At 40.1% G+C, this 17873-nt stretch overlaps 1 protein-coding gene across 1 annotated transcript; it reads right to left on the bottom strand.

The window, feature by feature from the left end:
• Position 1: 1 nt before the first annotated feature.
• Positions 2-15853, bottom strand: matr3l1.1 (matrin 3-like 1.1; the record flags this gene model as incomplete). The annotated part of the gene is made up of 20 exons (XM_061048604.1): positions 15697-15853; positions 14042-15232; positions 13785-13846; positions 12357-12395; positions 12125-12201; positions 12001-12035; positions 11784-11897; positions 11024-11149; positions 8175-8291; positions 6569-6693; positions 6022-6479; positions 5317-5404; positions 5008-5228; positions 4327-4514; positions 3228-3300; positions 3029-3054; positions 2812-2940; positions 1908-2038; positions 720-1665; positions 2-118 (listed from the first exon to the last, which is right to left on the bottom strand). Coding segments are annotated over exons 2-20 (4221 nt in total), but the record flags the coding sequence as incomplete, so codon positions are not given.
• Positions 15854-17873: the final 2020 nt, after the last annotated feature.

Below are 17873 nucleotides of genomic sequence, written 5' to 3'. Positions count from 1 at the left end.
TTATAAGAGTGCTGCTTTTCTTACCAACAGGTTTCTGCGGCTCTACAGCGCCCCCTGTAGGTTCAGACTGTGACTCCATGTTGACCTCTGAGTCCTTCAGACCATCAGCATCAGGTTTCTAAAAACAAACACAGATCATTGAGCTGACAGAAAGCACAAACACTTAAGTGTGTGTTTATTTGAACTCATTTTCATCTCAGTTGTGTCGTGCAAACACTAAAGTTTTGTTCAAAAGCAATGTGTGTGTCTGACTCACATGTAAACTTCCTCTCTCTCCAATAACTGATCATTGTTCATGAAGGTCTGAACTCTGCTAGAAATAGGAGGTTTCCTCTGATACCAGAATTTTTGACTTAAATGATTCTAGTGAAAATTTAACAATAAAGAGCTTTGAAACCATGGCAACAAAAACACAAGTCCCAGATGCCCAGTATTAGGTATTTTTTAACTCCTGCACTGACTAAATTCCACAAAACATTGGCTACATTTTTGTGGAATTTAGAAGGTGCTCTCCTTCTCTCATGGCATCTATTGATTCAAATCTGACTGAAGATACTTGTGATGCTTCATTACTTTTCAATAGTATAAAGGATTAAAATAACAGATGGTATCATTGAAAATGTGCCATCAACTAAACCAAACAATTCTACAACCTGTTCAGATTCATGTCCTGTGTTTGAACACAAACGTGTAGACCTGCTGCAGGTTTTCAGCTGTACCTGTTCACATTTCAGTTTTGCAGGATTTCCAGTTGAGCCTGGTGGATGTGGACTCCCAGACTCCTTTAGTCCTGGTTCAGGTGTCTCCTGGATCTCCAGCTCTTCTCCCTCTGGAGCGTCAGCAGGTTCTGACTCGCCCTCCGATTCGTTCTTCTTGCCTTTCTTCTCAGGCACCGAGTCGTTCTCCCGAGCTCCCTTTCTCTTGATGGTCTTGTTCTGACTCATTTCAGATCCCGAGTCTTTTTCTGGAGTCTGAATAGAGTCTGAATCATTGGATTTCTTCTGTTTGGACTCTGTCTCTGGAGTCCTTTTCAAGCTGCTTTCTTCAATCTTTGACTCCGTCTCTGAACTCTTTTCATCAGTCGGCTTGTCTGAGGACTCCTCCAAAGATTTTCTGGGCTTAGACTCTTTTTCTGAGGACTTCCTTTTAGATGTTTTTGACTCCTTTTCGTCAATCTTTCTTGACGATGACTCTCTCTCTGGAGTCCTCCTGGAACTTTTTTCAGGCGTCTTTTCAGGATCATTTTTTTCAGACCTGTCCGTCTCTGAAGAATTATTTTTATCAACCCTTTTCTTGTCTGTTTTGGACGCTGACTCATTTTCTTCACTCTTTTTATCATGTGACTCCTTTGCAGAATGTTTGGATGCTGACTCTTTTTCTTTCGCCTTTTTCTCTGGACTCGTTCTGGAGACCTTTTCTGGATTCTGTTTGGATGCAGACACTTTTTCTGAAGACCTCTTTCTTGTTGTTCTGGACTCCTTTTCTTCACTCTTTCTAGACGATGACTCTTTCTCTGGAGTCTTCTTGGAGGACTGTTTCCTCCCCTCAGACTTCCTGCTGGGCTCGTCCCTGTCTGCAGCTTTTTTGAGTCTCCCGCTCCTCCTGCTGCCCTGACTCCTGCTCTTATTCTCCTCTTCAGAGTCCAACAGCGACTCCACCGTCCACCTGCATGGACAGAGATAAACCGTGAGTGATCTGACAATGAACATTTCAATCAAAATATTATACTTTTCATTATTTTAACTCATAGTATATACATTAGTCGCAGCATGACGTGCCTCGAGTCACATGATTGGCATAGCACATGCTACATTTTCATTATTGCACATGCACACACCGCAATGGTGATGTTAAAATGAGATATCGTTCAGCCCTAAAACAGAGGGGAGAAGGTGTGAGGCGCTGACCCCTTGCTGAGTCTGGTGTAGTTGCTGGAGATCATGGCGTAGATTCTGCTGCCGTTCACACGGACAGGTTTGTCTTTCAGACCCTTGATGGCTCTCTGAGCCTCTGAGGACGACGACATCTCAATGAAACCCTGAAACACACAAAGAGTCAACATGAAGAATCAAAGAAACAATCTGGGAGCTGGAATCTGGGAAGAGCTAAAGAAGGCTGACATGTGCAGAGAATAAAGAACATGTCCACTGAATGCTTCAGCAGGTGAAGAGTAGAGCTAAGGTGTGTTCAGACGAAAAGGGGAAACAATTGTTGCTTTGTGTTGCTTGTGTGAATCTCAGAGGGGTAACATTTGGGCGTGTTCAGAGATTTCAGCTTAATAAACACCATCATTTTTTGCACCATTATTCATCAACAAGAGGAGCGCCCATTCATCTGTTTCTGGTGAGTGTCAGTTTAACTGGAAATAGTAAAATACAAAAAGGCTTCACTCTGGATTACTTCAGCAGTAAGATCCCGAAAAGCATGTCTCTGTCATATACTGTGACCAATATACTGATATGTTTGCCCCCGGTATATAGGATGCAGCCCATGTTTCAGATGGAAAAATAGGTATTAAAAGTGCGTCTCATACAACTGATTTAACTGTAACCCTGTTGTGAAAAAAAGGTCAAATAGCTTTTGGTCCAAACCTTACATCTTACAGAAGAAAGAGTCAAGATTACTGTATCATTTCCCCAGGGGGAAAATTGAGCATATAGTTGCTCTACTAATGGCATAAGGGGGAGATAAATACATAGCAGCAATAGGTATAAAATAAGACATCCTAAGAAGAAATATAAACAAGAGAAATACAAATCTAAACATCAATATCAAATATAAGATGTATGAATGAGGAATCGTTTTTTTTACCGAGTGGCGTCCGGGGATCCTGAAAAAGTGTACCGCTGTCCCGTAGCCTCTCACCAGTCGAATGAACTCTCCGTCAGAGAAGGAATCCAGCGGAACGTTTTTCAAATAAAGAACTCGGCTGGCAGGAGACTGGAAACATAAAAAGATAATCAATAAATAAAACACGTCTTTGAAACTGAACAGATGCTGTTTGATTAAAAAGAATGTTTCTTCTTACTTCAGATTCATGTCTGACTTCTTCATCTGCAACAAACAAAACACAAGATTCAGATCTCACACACGAGTGAAGACAACATGTGGATATGAAGAGTGAATTTTAAGAGCTGGATTATTCATTTAAATAACAACTAAGACTTTTAAAAGCCTTGAAGATCACACAGGGACTCTCTTAACCCCGTCAGTCATTCTGGGTGTACCTAGATAATCGCACTCGTCTTCTTCCAGTTCATCCAGGGTGATGCAGCTGTCGAGGTCGACGGGGAAATCTGACTGTGTCACACAAACACACAGAGGAGAGACAGACAAGACCATTTTAGAGCGTCTGTGAGTAAAAAGTTACATTTTCAGCTCAGACAGCTGTGCTTGTGAATGCATCATTCAGAGACAGTCTGCACTCTGAAATATTACTATAGAGGAGACATCACTCAGACAGTGTGCACTCTGTAGAGGAGACAGTGAAGTGAAAGTTAACCTGAAATCATGAAACAGGATTATTATCATGAAACATGAAACCTTTATTCAACCAGGTGAGTGTCACTCAGATTACAGGATGTGTTTTTAAGGGAGTTGAGAAGTCAGTAGCAGTCCAGAGTTACCAAAAACATACAAACACCAAGAAAACAGAGATTAAATAAGAATTAGAGCATCTCTCAGAATCCAACACCTTTAAAAAGGACCAGGAAGTAAAGATATCAGTAAGAAGAAACACACAGGCATGAAGCAGAGCATAAGACAGCAGCCTGTGTCTGAATACTCTTCAGTCTTTTTCTGTTTTAAAGATATGTGGAGTTAGTTGGATATTATTCAGGTCTGAGGAGCTTTCTGTCACAACACCAACCAGCACACAGTCTGCACATATGGTAATATATCGTCCAGTACTTCTTGAAAACACGTTGAATGTTTGCCTATTACAATAACTGAAATGAAGAAATGACCCAATGTTGGTTGTCTAGGAGGACTTGTATTTTGTTGCAGTGGTATCAAACAGTCTGAATTAATGAGACAAAAAACATCCTCTGCATTTAAAAAAAAATGATATTAAAAAAAGACATGTGTCAGCCAATCAGTAAGTTGTAAAGCACATGAAGTTACACTATATAAAATAAAAGGTTTATAGATTGACCACCTACGTATCTCATATGAGTATAAATACATGTAGCACTATCGCACGGCTGTACATGTGTGCAAATGTGTGGATGGATCAATACAATAGTAACCATAGAAACGGGAGGTAATCAGCAAAGGACAGAAGAAGCAGGAAAAAACATTTATAAAATATGTGTTTTGTGTCTCCACCTCATCTTCCTCCGGCTGAGTCTCCGTCATCTCCTCAGCTTCTCTAGTGGATTGGGCTTCCTCCGCCTGCTTCAAAGGATTCTCCTCCTCTATTTCATCTTCCTTTAAACAATTCTGCTGCTCCTCTTCCTCCATTTGTTTCTCCTCCTGCTGCTCACGATGATCGCTCTCTTCATTCTTCTCTTGATCTATAAAAAAAGATCAGACGTTTCTTTAACAGATATCTGTTTATGATTGTAGGAGCCGCATTTAAGTTTATTGTATTTGCATTTAATTTGGAACTAATTTTGTGTGTACGCCCTCCATAAGCAGAGTGGCGCGTCTATAAGGGGGAGTGCAGAGCGCACCTGGGAGGAAGGTGCATACCGTCATTGACCGCAGGCTCAGCAGTCGCGTTTAATTATATGCATTACATGTTTTTTAGGTCATTGGAGACACTACACATACTTTTTGGTTTACTTTTATTTGCAATAAAACTATCAGCAACTTTAAGAATCAACTCTCACTGGATTTATTTTGGATCAAGTCTGCGCGTTTGATGAACTGTTCCCGTTTCTTCCAAAGTGGTAAAAACAAGAAAATATTGGCGAGATTACAGGACAAACCTGATTTTTGAGTTTTTGCTACTTCAATGATATTTTGTGTTTTCTTCTACAGAGACAGGTTAGATTTGATTTCTACCTTCTACATGCGAGTCTGTTCTCTCTGCAGGACATTCATCTTTCTCTGCTGTTTCCTCCGCCTCCTGCTCTTCATCCTTCTTATGATCTCTCTCTTCCTCCTCATGTTCTTCCTCCTCTACATCAGCATCATCCAAAGTTTCCATCTCCTCGTCCTGTAGACTCTCTCCATCCTCTCCAATCACCTCCATTCCCTCGATGTCGCTCTCGTCTGCAGACGACCTGTAGACCACACGGTTAATTAATTACATTTGGATCAATATATTATTACATAACATTAAGTTGAAGGGTTAAAACACCAGAAACTTACTGTGCTTCCTCTTCCATTTGTTCATTTTCTGCAGTTTCAGGATTGGAGTCCTTGAAAGGATCTGGATCAGAGCTGGACTCTGTGGTGACTGTCAAGAGAAAGAGTGGATTCTATTATACTGTTAATGATATAAAAACAGGAAATCAATCCTTATTTATCAACTTCAATGATAAATAACAGTTTATCAAATGTACCCAGTGCCTTCATGATGGAACAAACGCTCATCATTAAGACTTTTGTCATATTCACTTCAGAATCCTGAACCAGAGCACGCCCCTTTTTCATTTTCTGCTCAGATCAACAACAGAAAAGGAAGTCAGGCCACAAAAGAACTTGATGTTTAGTTTTTTTACGATTTAAATGATCCACTGATTATCTTGATTTGTTTTGCCACCCTTGATGATGGACAATGATTTTCATCTCATTCAGGGAAATAAATGCTGAAGATCGGCACATAAAGTCGTCCCTAACTGTTCGTCACGGCTGTCAAAACATGATCAGCTTATGAGGCCATACATTCTTGAAAACAGTCATTTGAAATAATAATCATTTACTTATTTGTCTTGATTTCTTATTTATTATATGAGGAGATAATCAAGACCCATTTTTTTTGGCGGGGGGGGGGGGTATTTTGGAATCAAGAGTCAAAACTGAAAAATAACTAATTCTCTCATGCTGCAGTTCACTCAGGTTCTGTTTTCTTACCAAACGCCTCTGTTTCTTCTTCTTTGACTGACTTCTCTCTGAGATCAGACTCAGACCTGGAACTCCTCTCTCTGCTGGATTCTTCTTTGGCCTCAGACTTTTTCTCATTGATGTCCTTTTCTTTGGACTTAGACCTGGTTCTAGTCCTCCTGTCTCCTCTAGATTTATCACTAGACCTGGACCGTGTTCTGGATGTTTCCTCTTTGGACTTAGACCTGGTTCTGGTTTCTCCCCTTTTCTCTTTATCAGACTTTTCCCTGGACCTAGACCTGTTTCTGGTCCCGCTTTTGTCTCGATCTCTGCTGCTCCTTTTCCTGTCTCTCTCCGTCTTCTTCTCCTCTTTCTCTTTGCTTGAACTCCTCATCCTCTTGCTCTCCATCTTCTTCTCCTCTTTCTCTTTGCTTGAACTCCTCGTCCCCCTGGTTTCCTCTTCATACCTCTTGGCTGATGGAACCCTCCTGTAGGAGACAGAACGGAGGAACAAACAGTCAGTAATCTATAAATCAGCATATATTGATTGATCCTCCATCAGGTGTGACACACTCACATGAGGCTCTTGTATTCTCCGGAGAAGGACACTTTGATGAGGTCATCGTTGATCCTCAGAGAGTTGGAGGAATAATAATCGACCAACTTCTGAGCTTCACCCGTTTCTTTCATCTCTACAAATGACTGAAACAGACAAACAGCCGTGTTATTGAGTGATACTAAAGAATATTACTGCGGTCACTACAACGAGTAAACAACAACGATCATGAGCCTCACTTTGCAATTTTCAGAAGATTCTGATTTTCTTATCAGGGATTTGTTAATAACTGAGAGCAAAATCGACTAACACTTAAAGAGTACTTGTACGCACATTTGAGTACGGGCATGCTCGTGCAAAGATATTGGTTAATGTGTATTTTTGTTGTTGAACATTTATATTAACTGAAATGTATAGATTTATGATTTACAAGATGCCAACTTGTATTTCATTCATGCAATGTTTAGTCACTGGGGTATTTCACTGACAGATCTGTCACTCGTTCCCTTTTTACAGCAGTAGCTTTTGAATCGATGCACCTTCAAAGTGTGCTAATAATTACTGAAAATGACCAGTGTCTCCCCCCTTCAGTTCTCTGAACGAGTGGCATCATCTATCAAATGTTTAAAGTTTAGATTTTATATCCATCATTGACTCGATATAACATCATAAATCAGCGTGTTTGTCTTTCCCTTTCAGCAGCTCCATTTCATAACCACTCACATTTTTCTTACATTCAGGGTTAATTAGCACCTTATTTTTTTAAATATCAATTTTCTCATTCTCCATTTCTCTTCGCTTCTCTTTTCTATCCTGTGTGACTTCTGTGTGTGCACATGGCTGCAGTCTCATGCCCTTATATGGACAGCAAAGGTAAAAAAAGCTAATTAGAAACAACAGGCATGAGCTCCCAGTGTAAGAGGCCATGGCTTCATCAATTTAAGAACAGGTGCAATTCATTTGGCCACTTAAGAACAGCTTCAAGAATCTGCTGGAGACTTCTCTCAGAGACCTTCTGAAGAACAAAACTGATCAAACATTTCTCACTGAAAAGATTGACTTCTGAGCAGTCTTGAAACGTAAGCTGTTGTTTGACATATTTTGGATTCTTAATGACGACCAGGCACAAAGAGTTTCAGAATAGTATCAGCAGCCTGCAGCAGTGAAAGAGGCTGAAATGTTTGCAGTCTAATCCTGTGGGTTAAATTATACAAATTAAATAATGTCAATGAAAAGTTCTCGTTTTTTGGCACCGATAAACTCATTGTCATTTCTAGTGTTTAAAAAGACTTGAAGCTTTCCTGTGAGCCAGATCTCTGTCTCCCTAGTGTGGTGTGTTTGTAGAGAGTGATGTCACAGCTGCGTGGGATTATAAAATCATCTTCCTCTTAAACAAAAAGGTCTTATCTCTGTAAGGATTCATTCACTTATGTTGTCAGACAATCTGAGCCTGTTAGGAAAATAAACTTCAACAGTTTTTATTTTTTATTTAACCAGGTTGGTCCCATTGAGATTAAAAACCTCTTTTTCAAGGGAGACCTGGCCAAGACAGGCAGCAGCAAAAACACAAAGTTACAGACGGAAATACAAAGAGAGACAAAGCACAACATTTCTCAGTTTGTCTTACCTTGGAGGGCAGGAACAGGGTGTAAAGTGGCGAGCCAAAGCGTTTAATGATGCTGATCAGGTCTGATTGACCTTCCTCTCCTGTTGGAGGCGGAGTGAAACTGACTACCCGAGAACTCTGTGAGGAGGCACAACATAATAGATTAGAATTCACAGTTCTCTCCAGCAGAGGGCAGCATAAAGATTTAGGACACATGTCCACATCTTGAAGTCTAACAGCTGAGAAGCTTTATCTAGTTCTACATGTTTACGTGATGCTAAAGCTCACTTTACAAAACACTAGCTGTGGAACAGAACATCTCCTGAGTAACCAAAGTCTGCAAAGCAACTGCAAATAACTTTCATAATGTGTTGATTTTAGAGCTTCCTGTGGACAAAAGCAGTACGCCTGGTGTCAGAAAGATTTTAGCGCGTGCATTTGTTTTGTAAGAAAAGTGAAAGAGCGACACAGATTCTTTGAGTACTATTTCTTAAACACAGCTGTTTGCAGGATGCATAGCGATGAGCTAATGAAACTATCTGTGTAGGAATAATACTAATCTGACAACACTGACGGATACGCACATTAACATTACCCATTATGGTATGTCTTCATAATAATAAAAGTAAAGTACAGCTTGTTATTGGCCAACATAAACTAAAGTTAAGTCAGTACAGACACTTTACATACCTGTCTAAGAAGAAAATACTGGATCAGTTTCCAATCCCTTCAAATCCTGAAACTGTCTTCCTTCTGATGAATGATCGACAAAATGACTATCTTTTCTTTTTTTGCCTGTCCTGTATCATTCAGTTCTCTGCTTTTCATTCTAACCTGCCCTGGTGTGTGAGGGCATTTTTGAAGAAACTATCCTTCTACTTCCTTTAAAGTGTTTCACATGTGACTCACTATGAACCTGTAACTAGAAAAATGCTAAACTGAAAATAGTCTGAGTGCTTGAAATCACTTCATCTGAACCTGTGACAACAGTGACAGGCTTACAGAACAATTATAGAGAAAAAATGTGACTGGACTCGTATTCACCTTCAGACACTGCAGGCTAAATGTAATCTAGCAGGCTGATCCCTGCGCACACTGCAAACAGGCTGCTCTTAATGTTAATGATGTCCTCTTTTGACTCTGTGAAGCACGTCGAACTGCTCCATGTATGAATGAACTTGGCTTGCATTAAGGTGAAGTCATCACACTTTTAACCAATCACAATAATGCTCTCATTGTGTACATTTAGCAGATAGTGCATATTAGGGCTGGGCGATATGGACCAAAACTCAAATCTCGATATTGTTTAGCTGAATGGCGATACTCGATATATATTGATATGTATTTTATTAACAGTGAAAACACATGGAAAAATAAACTACCTGTTTGTGAATTTAAAAAGTAATATTATAAAACAAAAATGTTCCTTAAATACAATAAAAGAGAGAGAGAGGAGGAGCAGGGTTAAGAGGGACAGACAGTCAGTCATCATCAGTGAGATGAGAAAAAGGTGACCTGGCACCTCTGTAAAGTTATTTTAATGTAACATAAACTATAACGATATTAAGGATATTGTCTTACCCTATATCTTGTTTGAAAATATATCAGTATATCTTAAAAACTTGATATATTTCCCAGCTCTAGTGCATATAAATGTAGAATCTGTAGATGAGAAACAAGATTGTTGTTGGTGTTCAGGTTTTCATTTCTAGACTGAGTATTAACCTCCATTAGCGTTTCTTTGCAGGCATTTGCTGTCTGCAGAAAAATAAACAGTTCAGGTGATCGGAACACATCAGCTGTTAGGAAATATCTGAACCAATCAACTAACGACTGAAGACAATTTCGTAACACACATACTATTGACAAGTACCCCAAACAACCACACTTAAAAAAGACTGTCCCCTTAATGGGTCACACATCACAACATTTCTGCAATCATGTTGACAATGTTGATTTGTATCTTCAATTGTTGGATCTCTACAGTGACAGAGTAGATCAAGTCGAACCCGGGGTTGTGGGTAAAAAAATATGTCACCAAGCAGCATCAAAATTAAACCTAGAATATCTCAGATTGCAGTAAGACCATAAGCATTGACAAACACACGGACGGAGGTCTTAGCCTGGCTTTCATTGATCTATAATCTGAATATCTGCTGTCTACACTAGGGCTGGGAATTACTAAAGTTAAAATACCCAATATGTGGCCCAAGATAATGATATCACAATACAGACATTCTGCAATAATTGATTTAATGCAAGACAATCAAATGTTGATACCTCACCTGACCCAATTAACTGAAGAATGTAAAATGCCACTAACAAGGTAAAGTGCTTCATCCTTTAACTTCTTTTTACTGCAGTCTGACCCTATCCTGCTGTCTTCTTCATTTATCTTAACTTCATCTTTGACCATCTAAGTTTCCTTCAGACTACCCTCATACATGTCATCAGCACCACCATGAGGAATCATGAGGTACTGACGCAGTGAGCCAGGGAAATCTGTAAGAACAGTTTAAAAAAAAAAAAAAAACATTTAAAATTTAAATATCAAAATTTGGCAGCAGCGAATCGATAATTGTATCAAATGGGTCAGGACAACGATAGATTGCAATATTGATCATTTAACCTAGTCTACACAATAAGCCCAAAATGGACTGTTAATCATGGAGGACATATTGTCGACAGAGATAAGCCGATGTGTTCTGAGACTGCTGGTTTCATGTCTCTGAAACATCTGAGCCAATCGCAGTGAAAAACAACAACAAACAGATCAACAAACTCATAGAAGCTTCTTCAGGAAGTCATGTGGATGTTAAAGAGCTGCAGGATGTGAACAAAGAAAAGCTGCTGATTGGATGAACATCTACCTGGAGGAAGTTGAAGGTGTGTGAGATTGTGAACTCCATCTGCTGTCCGTTCACAGTGGGAGGATAGTTTCCTTGGAACTTCACCATGTCCTTCGCCTGATCCATGGAGCCCAGCTCAACAAACGCCTGCATGGTTCAAAACACAAATATTTTAACACAATCTACAAGAATGATATCAACATTGTGTATCCAAATGTGTTCAGACCAAAAGTCAGGATAAATGTAGTGAGCTAGAGTTGTGCAGAGTGACACATGATCGTCTTAAGATCATTTTTAGTGTAATGAATGTCATAAAGACAACACCATAACAAATATTAAGGTTTGTCCAAATTGTCAACGCCTTAATCATTCTTCTGTATTTTAATGATCAATGATGGTCATGTTTTTTTAAACCAAAAGAGAGAAAGCACTGTCGAAGTTGTACAAATACATGTGCAAATGCTGCCAATGTATTTTTGCAACTAGACAGTGTGCAGAAGTTTTATGTGCCGTTGTATCCAAACACATATCAATATACCGTAGTTAGATTTTTACTAGTAAAATATCACAGTTTTAACATCAAGTCTAAAATACACACTATTAATCTGTTTAGTTTTACATACTCAAATGTTTAAATTTCACAAAAGTGATCAAGAATTGCTGCAAACATCATGAAGTGTTTTAGCATACATGCTTGTTCTCAGCACATGTCCACAGGAGGCGTTTGGAAGATAGATTATAACAGATGATAAGATGTGTGTGATGAACCATGTAGACTCACTAAAGATGGAAACATAAGGATCTTGACAATTCTTCCGAACGGTTCAGCCAGTTTCTTCAGGTACTTCTCGTCCACAGAATGAGCCGGAAACTTCACACACACCACTTTACTTTTCTCTGAAACCTGACAGGAAACAAAACACAAGACAATTTTTTTTATCTCAGAGTTTGAAGAGGACAGACGAGAAGAGCTGACCTGTCATGTTTGATTTCTTTACCTTTTTCTGAGTTTTTTTATGTTGCTGTGATGAATCTGTTAGAAAGACAACAGGTGTTAGTGGAGCCGTGAGCAGGACCATTAAAGTTGATTATGTTGAATAGAAAAATCTAATGTTTCTTTACTGGAGTTCCGATTGGATGACTGGGGCTTCTCACCAGGTTTTCTGTCATCCTTCCACCTCTCTGGTTGGTTGTCGACCCTAAGATATCAGAAAAGATTTGTTTAAAGATGCTGATCTGCCATCTGTGACTCTCATTTAGCCTCATTAGTTAACAAGTCTTATTAGGAGAAAGCTTTATGATCTCCACAGTGTATCAATTGTTGTTTGTGGTTGTAGTAATGTGTTACACTGACCTGCCCACTGTCTCCAATCGACAGTCCCAATTGGGAAACCTGCAGAAGAATTAGGAAAGGTTTAAGAAAACCAAAACAGATAATCAGAAATGAAGAAATCGTAACAGTAATCAGACATCAAACATTTTTTAAACCTCGTTCTACAATGCTTCATCTGACCACATCAGGAAACAAACCTGTTTCTATGAGTTGTGAACATGAAACTCTTCCACTTAAGCCTGAGTCATGGCTGGCCAACATTTTGGTTAAAATATGTCAATAACATCTCACTAATAAAGCCCACAGATATATCTATACAAGAAGAATATGTAGTTACTGCGACATCATCAATTGTTTTGTGGACGACTGTCGTGACGCGTTTTCACTGTAATTGTCTTGTTTTGTATGAAGAAACGCTGTATTGAAAGGAGCCAGCTAAGCTAGTAAGGATATCTGACTGAGGAACCTCCTGCTGGTAGGACACCCTGAGGTAGACCCAGAACATACTACTTCTCTCATCTGGCCAGAGAATGCCTCAGGACCCTAACAGGAGCAGCACGGACATGTTGCTGGGGAAAGGGATGTCTTGACTAACTTTTCTGAGCAAATACAACTTTATTTGTCCCTGAAGGGTGATTGGTTTTGCAGCGAGGCATTAAAAGGAAAGAAAAAGACAAAAGACAATAGGTAAAAGGCACTGAGTATAGCAGCCTTGAAGAAACAACAGTGATCCTTGACTGATGCTCTTAGCAGTACGTACAGAATACCCCCTCCCCCCCAAAAAAAAAAAAAACATTCACATCAGGAGAGAAAAACAAACTGGTTTAACTCAGTCTCCATTGTGTTGTCATTACAGTGATGTCATACTATGACGTTACCAGGGTTCCCACTCTTTTCCAGAGATCATTTTCCATGACATTTTCAGTGATGATCGAGCTGGTATGACAGTCCGTGATCTTTCCACACCAATACTAAGTGTCTTTAACAAGGCTAATCACACCCACTGTGAGCTACCGCTACAAAGGTATGTTGATGTGCTGACCTCAAACTGAGGAGAAAACACAAGTTTACCTGATAGTTGTTGCCACAATTTACTCTCATGGTGTTTTTTTTTCTCTTTTTGTGAAGCATCTTTTCGCCCCATCCTCTCAACTAAATTGTAAATAAATATCCACTTTTGACGCAACGGGGAGGCGGAGCCATTACATTATCGATAGACTTCCATTCAATCTGCATTGTGGATTAATGTAACAAATAGCTACTTTTATTAACGTGTGGCGGTGAAAATGTCCAACCCTGTAGGAGTGTTGGAATGATTTTCCATGACATTTTACTTTTTCTCTCATTTTGGTGTTTTCCAGTACTGTAAACTTAGTCACCTGTTTTCCAGGACGAGTGGGAACCCTGCGTTACTGTGCTAAATGGTGTTCAGAGTTTGTGTAGTCTTACTTCTGCAGCAGGCTGAGCTGTCCATCAGCATGATGAGGCCCATTTATATGCTTCAGCCACACCTAAAAACAAAAAAAAACAATCAATGAATCAAGCTGTCACACCTTAACAGTTTCTATCTAACAGCTGCAGGAGCATCAACAATCCCATCATCCCTCTACAGAAGGATATCTGATACTTTGAAAACGCCTCCCACCAACAACCCACCAATCAGACTCAAAAACAAGGGACAGGTTCCCTAAGGACACACTAGTTACCTTCTCTGACATCACAGTGATAGCACACAGAGAGCATGAGTGTGGGTACATTGACGGCGTTGTTCCGTGGAAGTCCATAGCGTTCTGTTTGGAGGGCATGACGGCGTTGGGCTGGCTGCTGCTCTTAGTGGACAAGGTCTCGGACCCGCTGCCTCCCCAGAGAGGTTTTAGATGGCTGTCTTCAAGCAGAGGAGGTGGTCTGTAGTCAGCTGGTCCCGAGAGCTGAGAGAATGGGCGACTTGTTCTGTCTCTACCAACAGAGCTGAAAGAAGGTCGTTCCTGAGGGAAGACTTGAACATCTCTTCCAGCCTTACCAAAGTCAGGAGGTCCAAGTCTGTTGTAGTAGTCTTGACTGGAAGCTGGACTGGCGTCTCTGTCTGACAGCCCAAACTGCAGAGGTGCTGGTCTGTGGTGGTAGTCCTGAGAGGTGACCTGACGTCCTTCCCTGCCCGGCTTTATGAATTCAAGGGTTTTGGATTTGTTGCTGTAGTCTTGAGAAGAAACTGGACTGGTATCTCTGCAATTCTTACCATAGTCAGGGGGAGCTGGTCTGTGGTGGAAGTCCACCACGTAACTGGAGGACCTGGATGAAGATGATGACGGCGTTTGTTCTGCTCTCACAGAGCTGAAGGTGATGGGGTTCCCCCAGCGGTCCAGCTCGGGTAGAAGAGGACTGGATTTAACTTGGTCCACCTGATACTGGAGCAGCTGGCTGGGGGGGCGGTCCCAGTCGCTGGTGGTGGGCTTAACAATGGGTCGACGGGTGGAGCTGGGGGGATAAGAGGAAGAGGAGGAGGAGGATGGAGCGTTGTGAGCATACTGTCTGACAGTCCCTCTCTTTCCTTTGATCTGTTGGAGGACCTGAGGCAGGGTCTCAACTGTCAGCCGGTCTTCAGGCATCTCAGCCAGCAGAGCCAGGTCGCCCGGCTCCAGACCGCAGCTGCTCAGGATGTTGACAGCGCCGTCCTGCGACCACTGAGCGACTCTGGAGGAGGAAGAAGACGACGGGTAGGAGTAGGACTCCTGAGGCGCTTGGTAAATCTGACGGTCTGGAGAGGAGTGACGGCGGTCCGAAGAGACGTAAGAACCCGGATCAGATCTGAGGCCGGAGTCGGGCTGCGGCCGTCTGTATGGGTAGTTGTGAGACATGGCGGCGGAGGAGGAGGAGGAGAAACGCTCTCAAGGCGTTTTCTGCAGACAGAAGGTGTCAGGGAAGACAGGAAATGAGGTTGAGGATGTTTCATCTTGAGAGAAAGTAATTTGGCTGAGGTGATAAAAAAAAAAAAAAAAAGAGGGATACGTGGTGAAGAAGTTAGATGCTTGAATTAAATCAGCTTCTACCAAACATCTTACCAATGTTTGATACGATCCACAGACCTACACCATGCAGATAATATAACACTAATGAGTATTTATTTGTGTTTCTTGAATGGCCAATATGAATATTAACCTGAGCAACACTAGGAAGACCTCCTTACATAAACCACAAGGTAAAAAAAAGTCAGCAGTACGTGTTGTGTTCATGATAGAAGATCATTTTCAGCAGTCACAGCTGCTTCTGTTCAAACCTTCTCAATGTTTACGTTAGCAACATTAGCTCACGGCTAGCTGAGGGCTAACGACTAACAAACAGGTGTGTCCAGCATCAGGCTTACCTTAAACTTAATCACACAACTGAACTACAAATAGTCATACGGGCACTTTGCAGGGACAGGGGGTAAAATGAAACGCCACCAAATACGTTTAACAGCGAAAGAAAATACCAAAAGCCGTCCTAGTTATGTCGAGCTAATGGTCCTTCGTCTTCTTCGTCTACTTTATTTTATGTTGCGTGGTGAACGAAGATGACGCTTTACTGCCACCTGCTGGTTAAAGTTCAGAGGGAGTCGGACGACTTTTTGAAGGGACTTCACGATAGGGCTGGCTAATATATCAACTTTTTAAGCTATATTGATATATTTTCAAACAAGATATAGGGTAAGACAATATCGTTAATATCGTTATAGTTTATGTTGCATTAAAATAACGTTACAGAGGTGCCAGGTCACCTTTTTCTCATCTCACTGATGATGACTGACTGTCTGTCCCTCTTAACCCTGCTCCTCCTCTCTCTCTCTCTTTTATTGTATTTAAGGAGCATTTTTATTTTAGAATATTACTTTTTAAATTCACAAGCAGGTAGTTTATTTTTCCATGTGTTTTCACTGTTAATAAAATACATATTGATATATATCGAGTATCGCCATTCAGCTAATCAATATCGAGATATGAGTTTTGGTCCATATCGCCCAGCCCTACTTCACGACTGCATATATTGTTGATGTTTTACTGGAAGATCGTGTAACAAACTAATAATATAACAAAGCAAGGAGTTCATTATTAAGTCTGTTTGCTGGATGTGCTACTTGTTATTATGTAGGCCAGGGATGGGCAACTTTGGTCACAGCAAGGGCCACATTCATTTAATTCTGACTGCCAGGGGGCCAAATTGTAGGATACTAAAACGATAACAGTCAATTATGTCTCAAATTTAACTCAACATATACCAGTGATCAAAAGTTATTATGGAAATATTTCTGGTTTTCATGATTTCATGGCAGATTTTGTCATGTTTTCTTCATGTTTTGATGTATAAAAATTGACCCGAGGGCCACATTGAGGGCCGCATGTGGCCCCCGGGCCGCCAGTTAGGCTATCGCAGAAGTTCAAGGTGTTAACCAAAACCTTAGGCCAAATAGAATTTTAGTTAATTATAACTTACATACATACTTTACACAGACTCATATTACATTGTTGTCATTGTGTGAAATCAGCAGTTGGCTAGACATTAAAACAAATATTTAACAAATATCAAGTTTAAAGGATATTTTTTTTACATTTTTAAAAATGTTCTGATTTATTTATGGTAGCATACTCTTGACAGTGTTCTGTATTTGAAATATGACATCATATATGATGTTTATTTCTCTTGGCTGGACAACTACCAAAAACATGTCTCTTTGCATTGTGCTATGTAGGCTACATTGCGTATGTCAGAATAGGAAATGATTTATTCATCCCTTGCGTGGAATTTGGTATGTGACCAATAATTGTGAAAAATTGGTAAAAATCAGAAAAAAAAGTTTCTAATATAGCTGCATTTTCAGTCATTTTTTAATGTATTTCTATAGATAATTATTTTACTTCCAGAATAAAATTTGTAAAGTTTAAGTTCAGGAGCCGTAGGACTTTTCTCAAACCACATCAAAGACACTGTTTGGTTTTAAAAAGCACCATCAGACATCATGAATGTAAAACGAATCCCTCTGCAGTTTAATAATCTGTCTCTAGCATGAGACCCTGAAGTATAGAAATAATTTGTAATAATTAAAAATGTCCCATTGGTTAGAAAAAGTGTAATTTAATTCAAACGAAACATTTAATCTTTTTATTATGTATTTTTATTTGGAAGCACCAAGCTGTTCTTAAATACTTACTTGCGTAGTTTCCTCCTTTCTACAGATTCTTGCTTGTGTTGCACTAACTCTATACATTGCTTTGGACAAAAGTGTCTGATTAACGAATTGTAGAATTGTATCACATCATACCTGATTGGATGATATCATACCCATCGAATCCTTCAGTACCATATCCTATTCTCCAGGTTTTTGGACAAACAGGACAGAAGTGTCATGTACAGTATGTGTGTGGACGTTGATTTGGTAGTGATGTTTTTAGTTACTACAGAGCACAGCAGGTGGAGCCACAGACCACATGTTCAGTTCTTCTGCTTATTCTGGTAAATGACATTTAGTTTGAGGATTTAAAACCAGAAATTACTGTTATCATATAT

Source organism: Labrus mixtus, chromosome 10 (assembly GCF_963584025.1).
Source record: "Labrus mixtus chromosome 10, fLabMix1.1, whole genome shotgun sequence".
Taxonomy (NCBI): Eukaryota; Metazoa; Chordata; class Actinopteri; order Labriformes; family Labridae; genus Labrus; species Labrus mixtus.
Note: the sequence above shows the minus strand (reverse complement) of the source record. Positions and strands in the feature narration are given on the sequence as shown.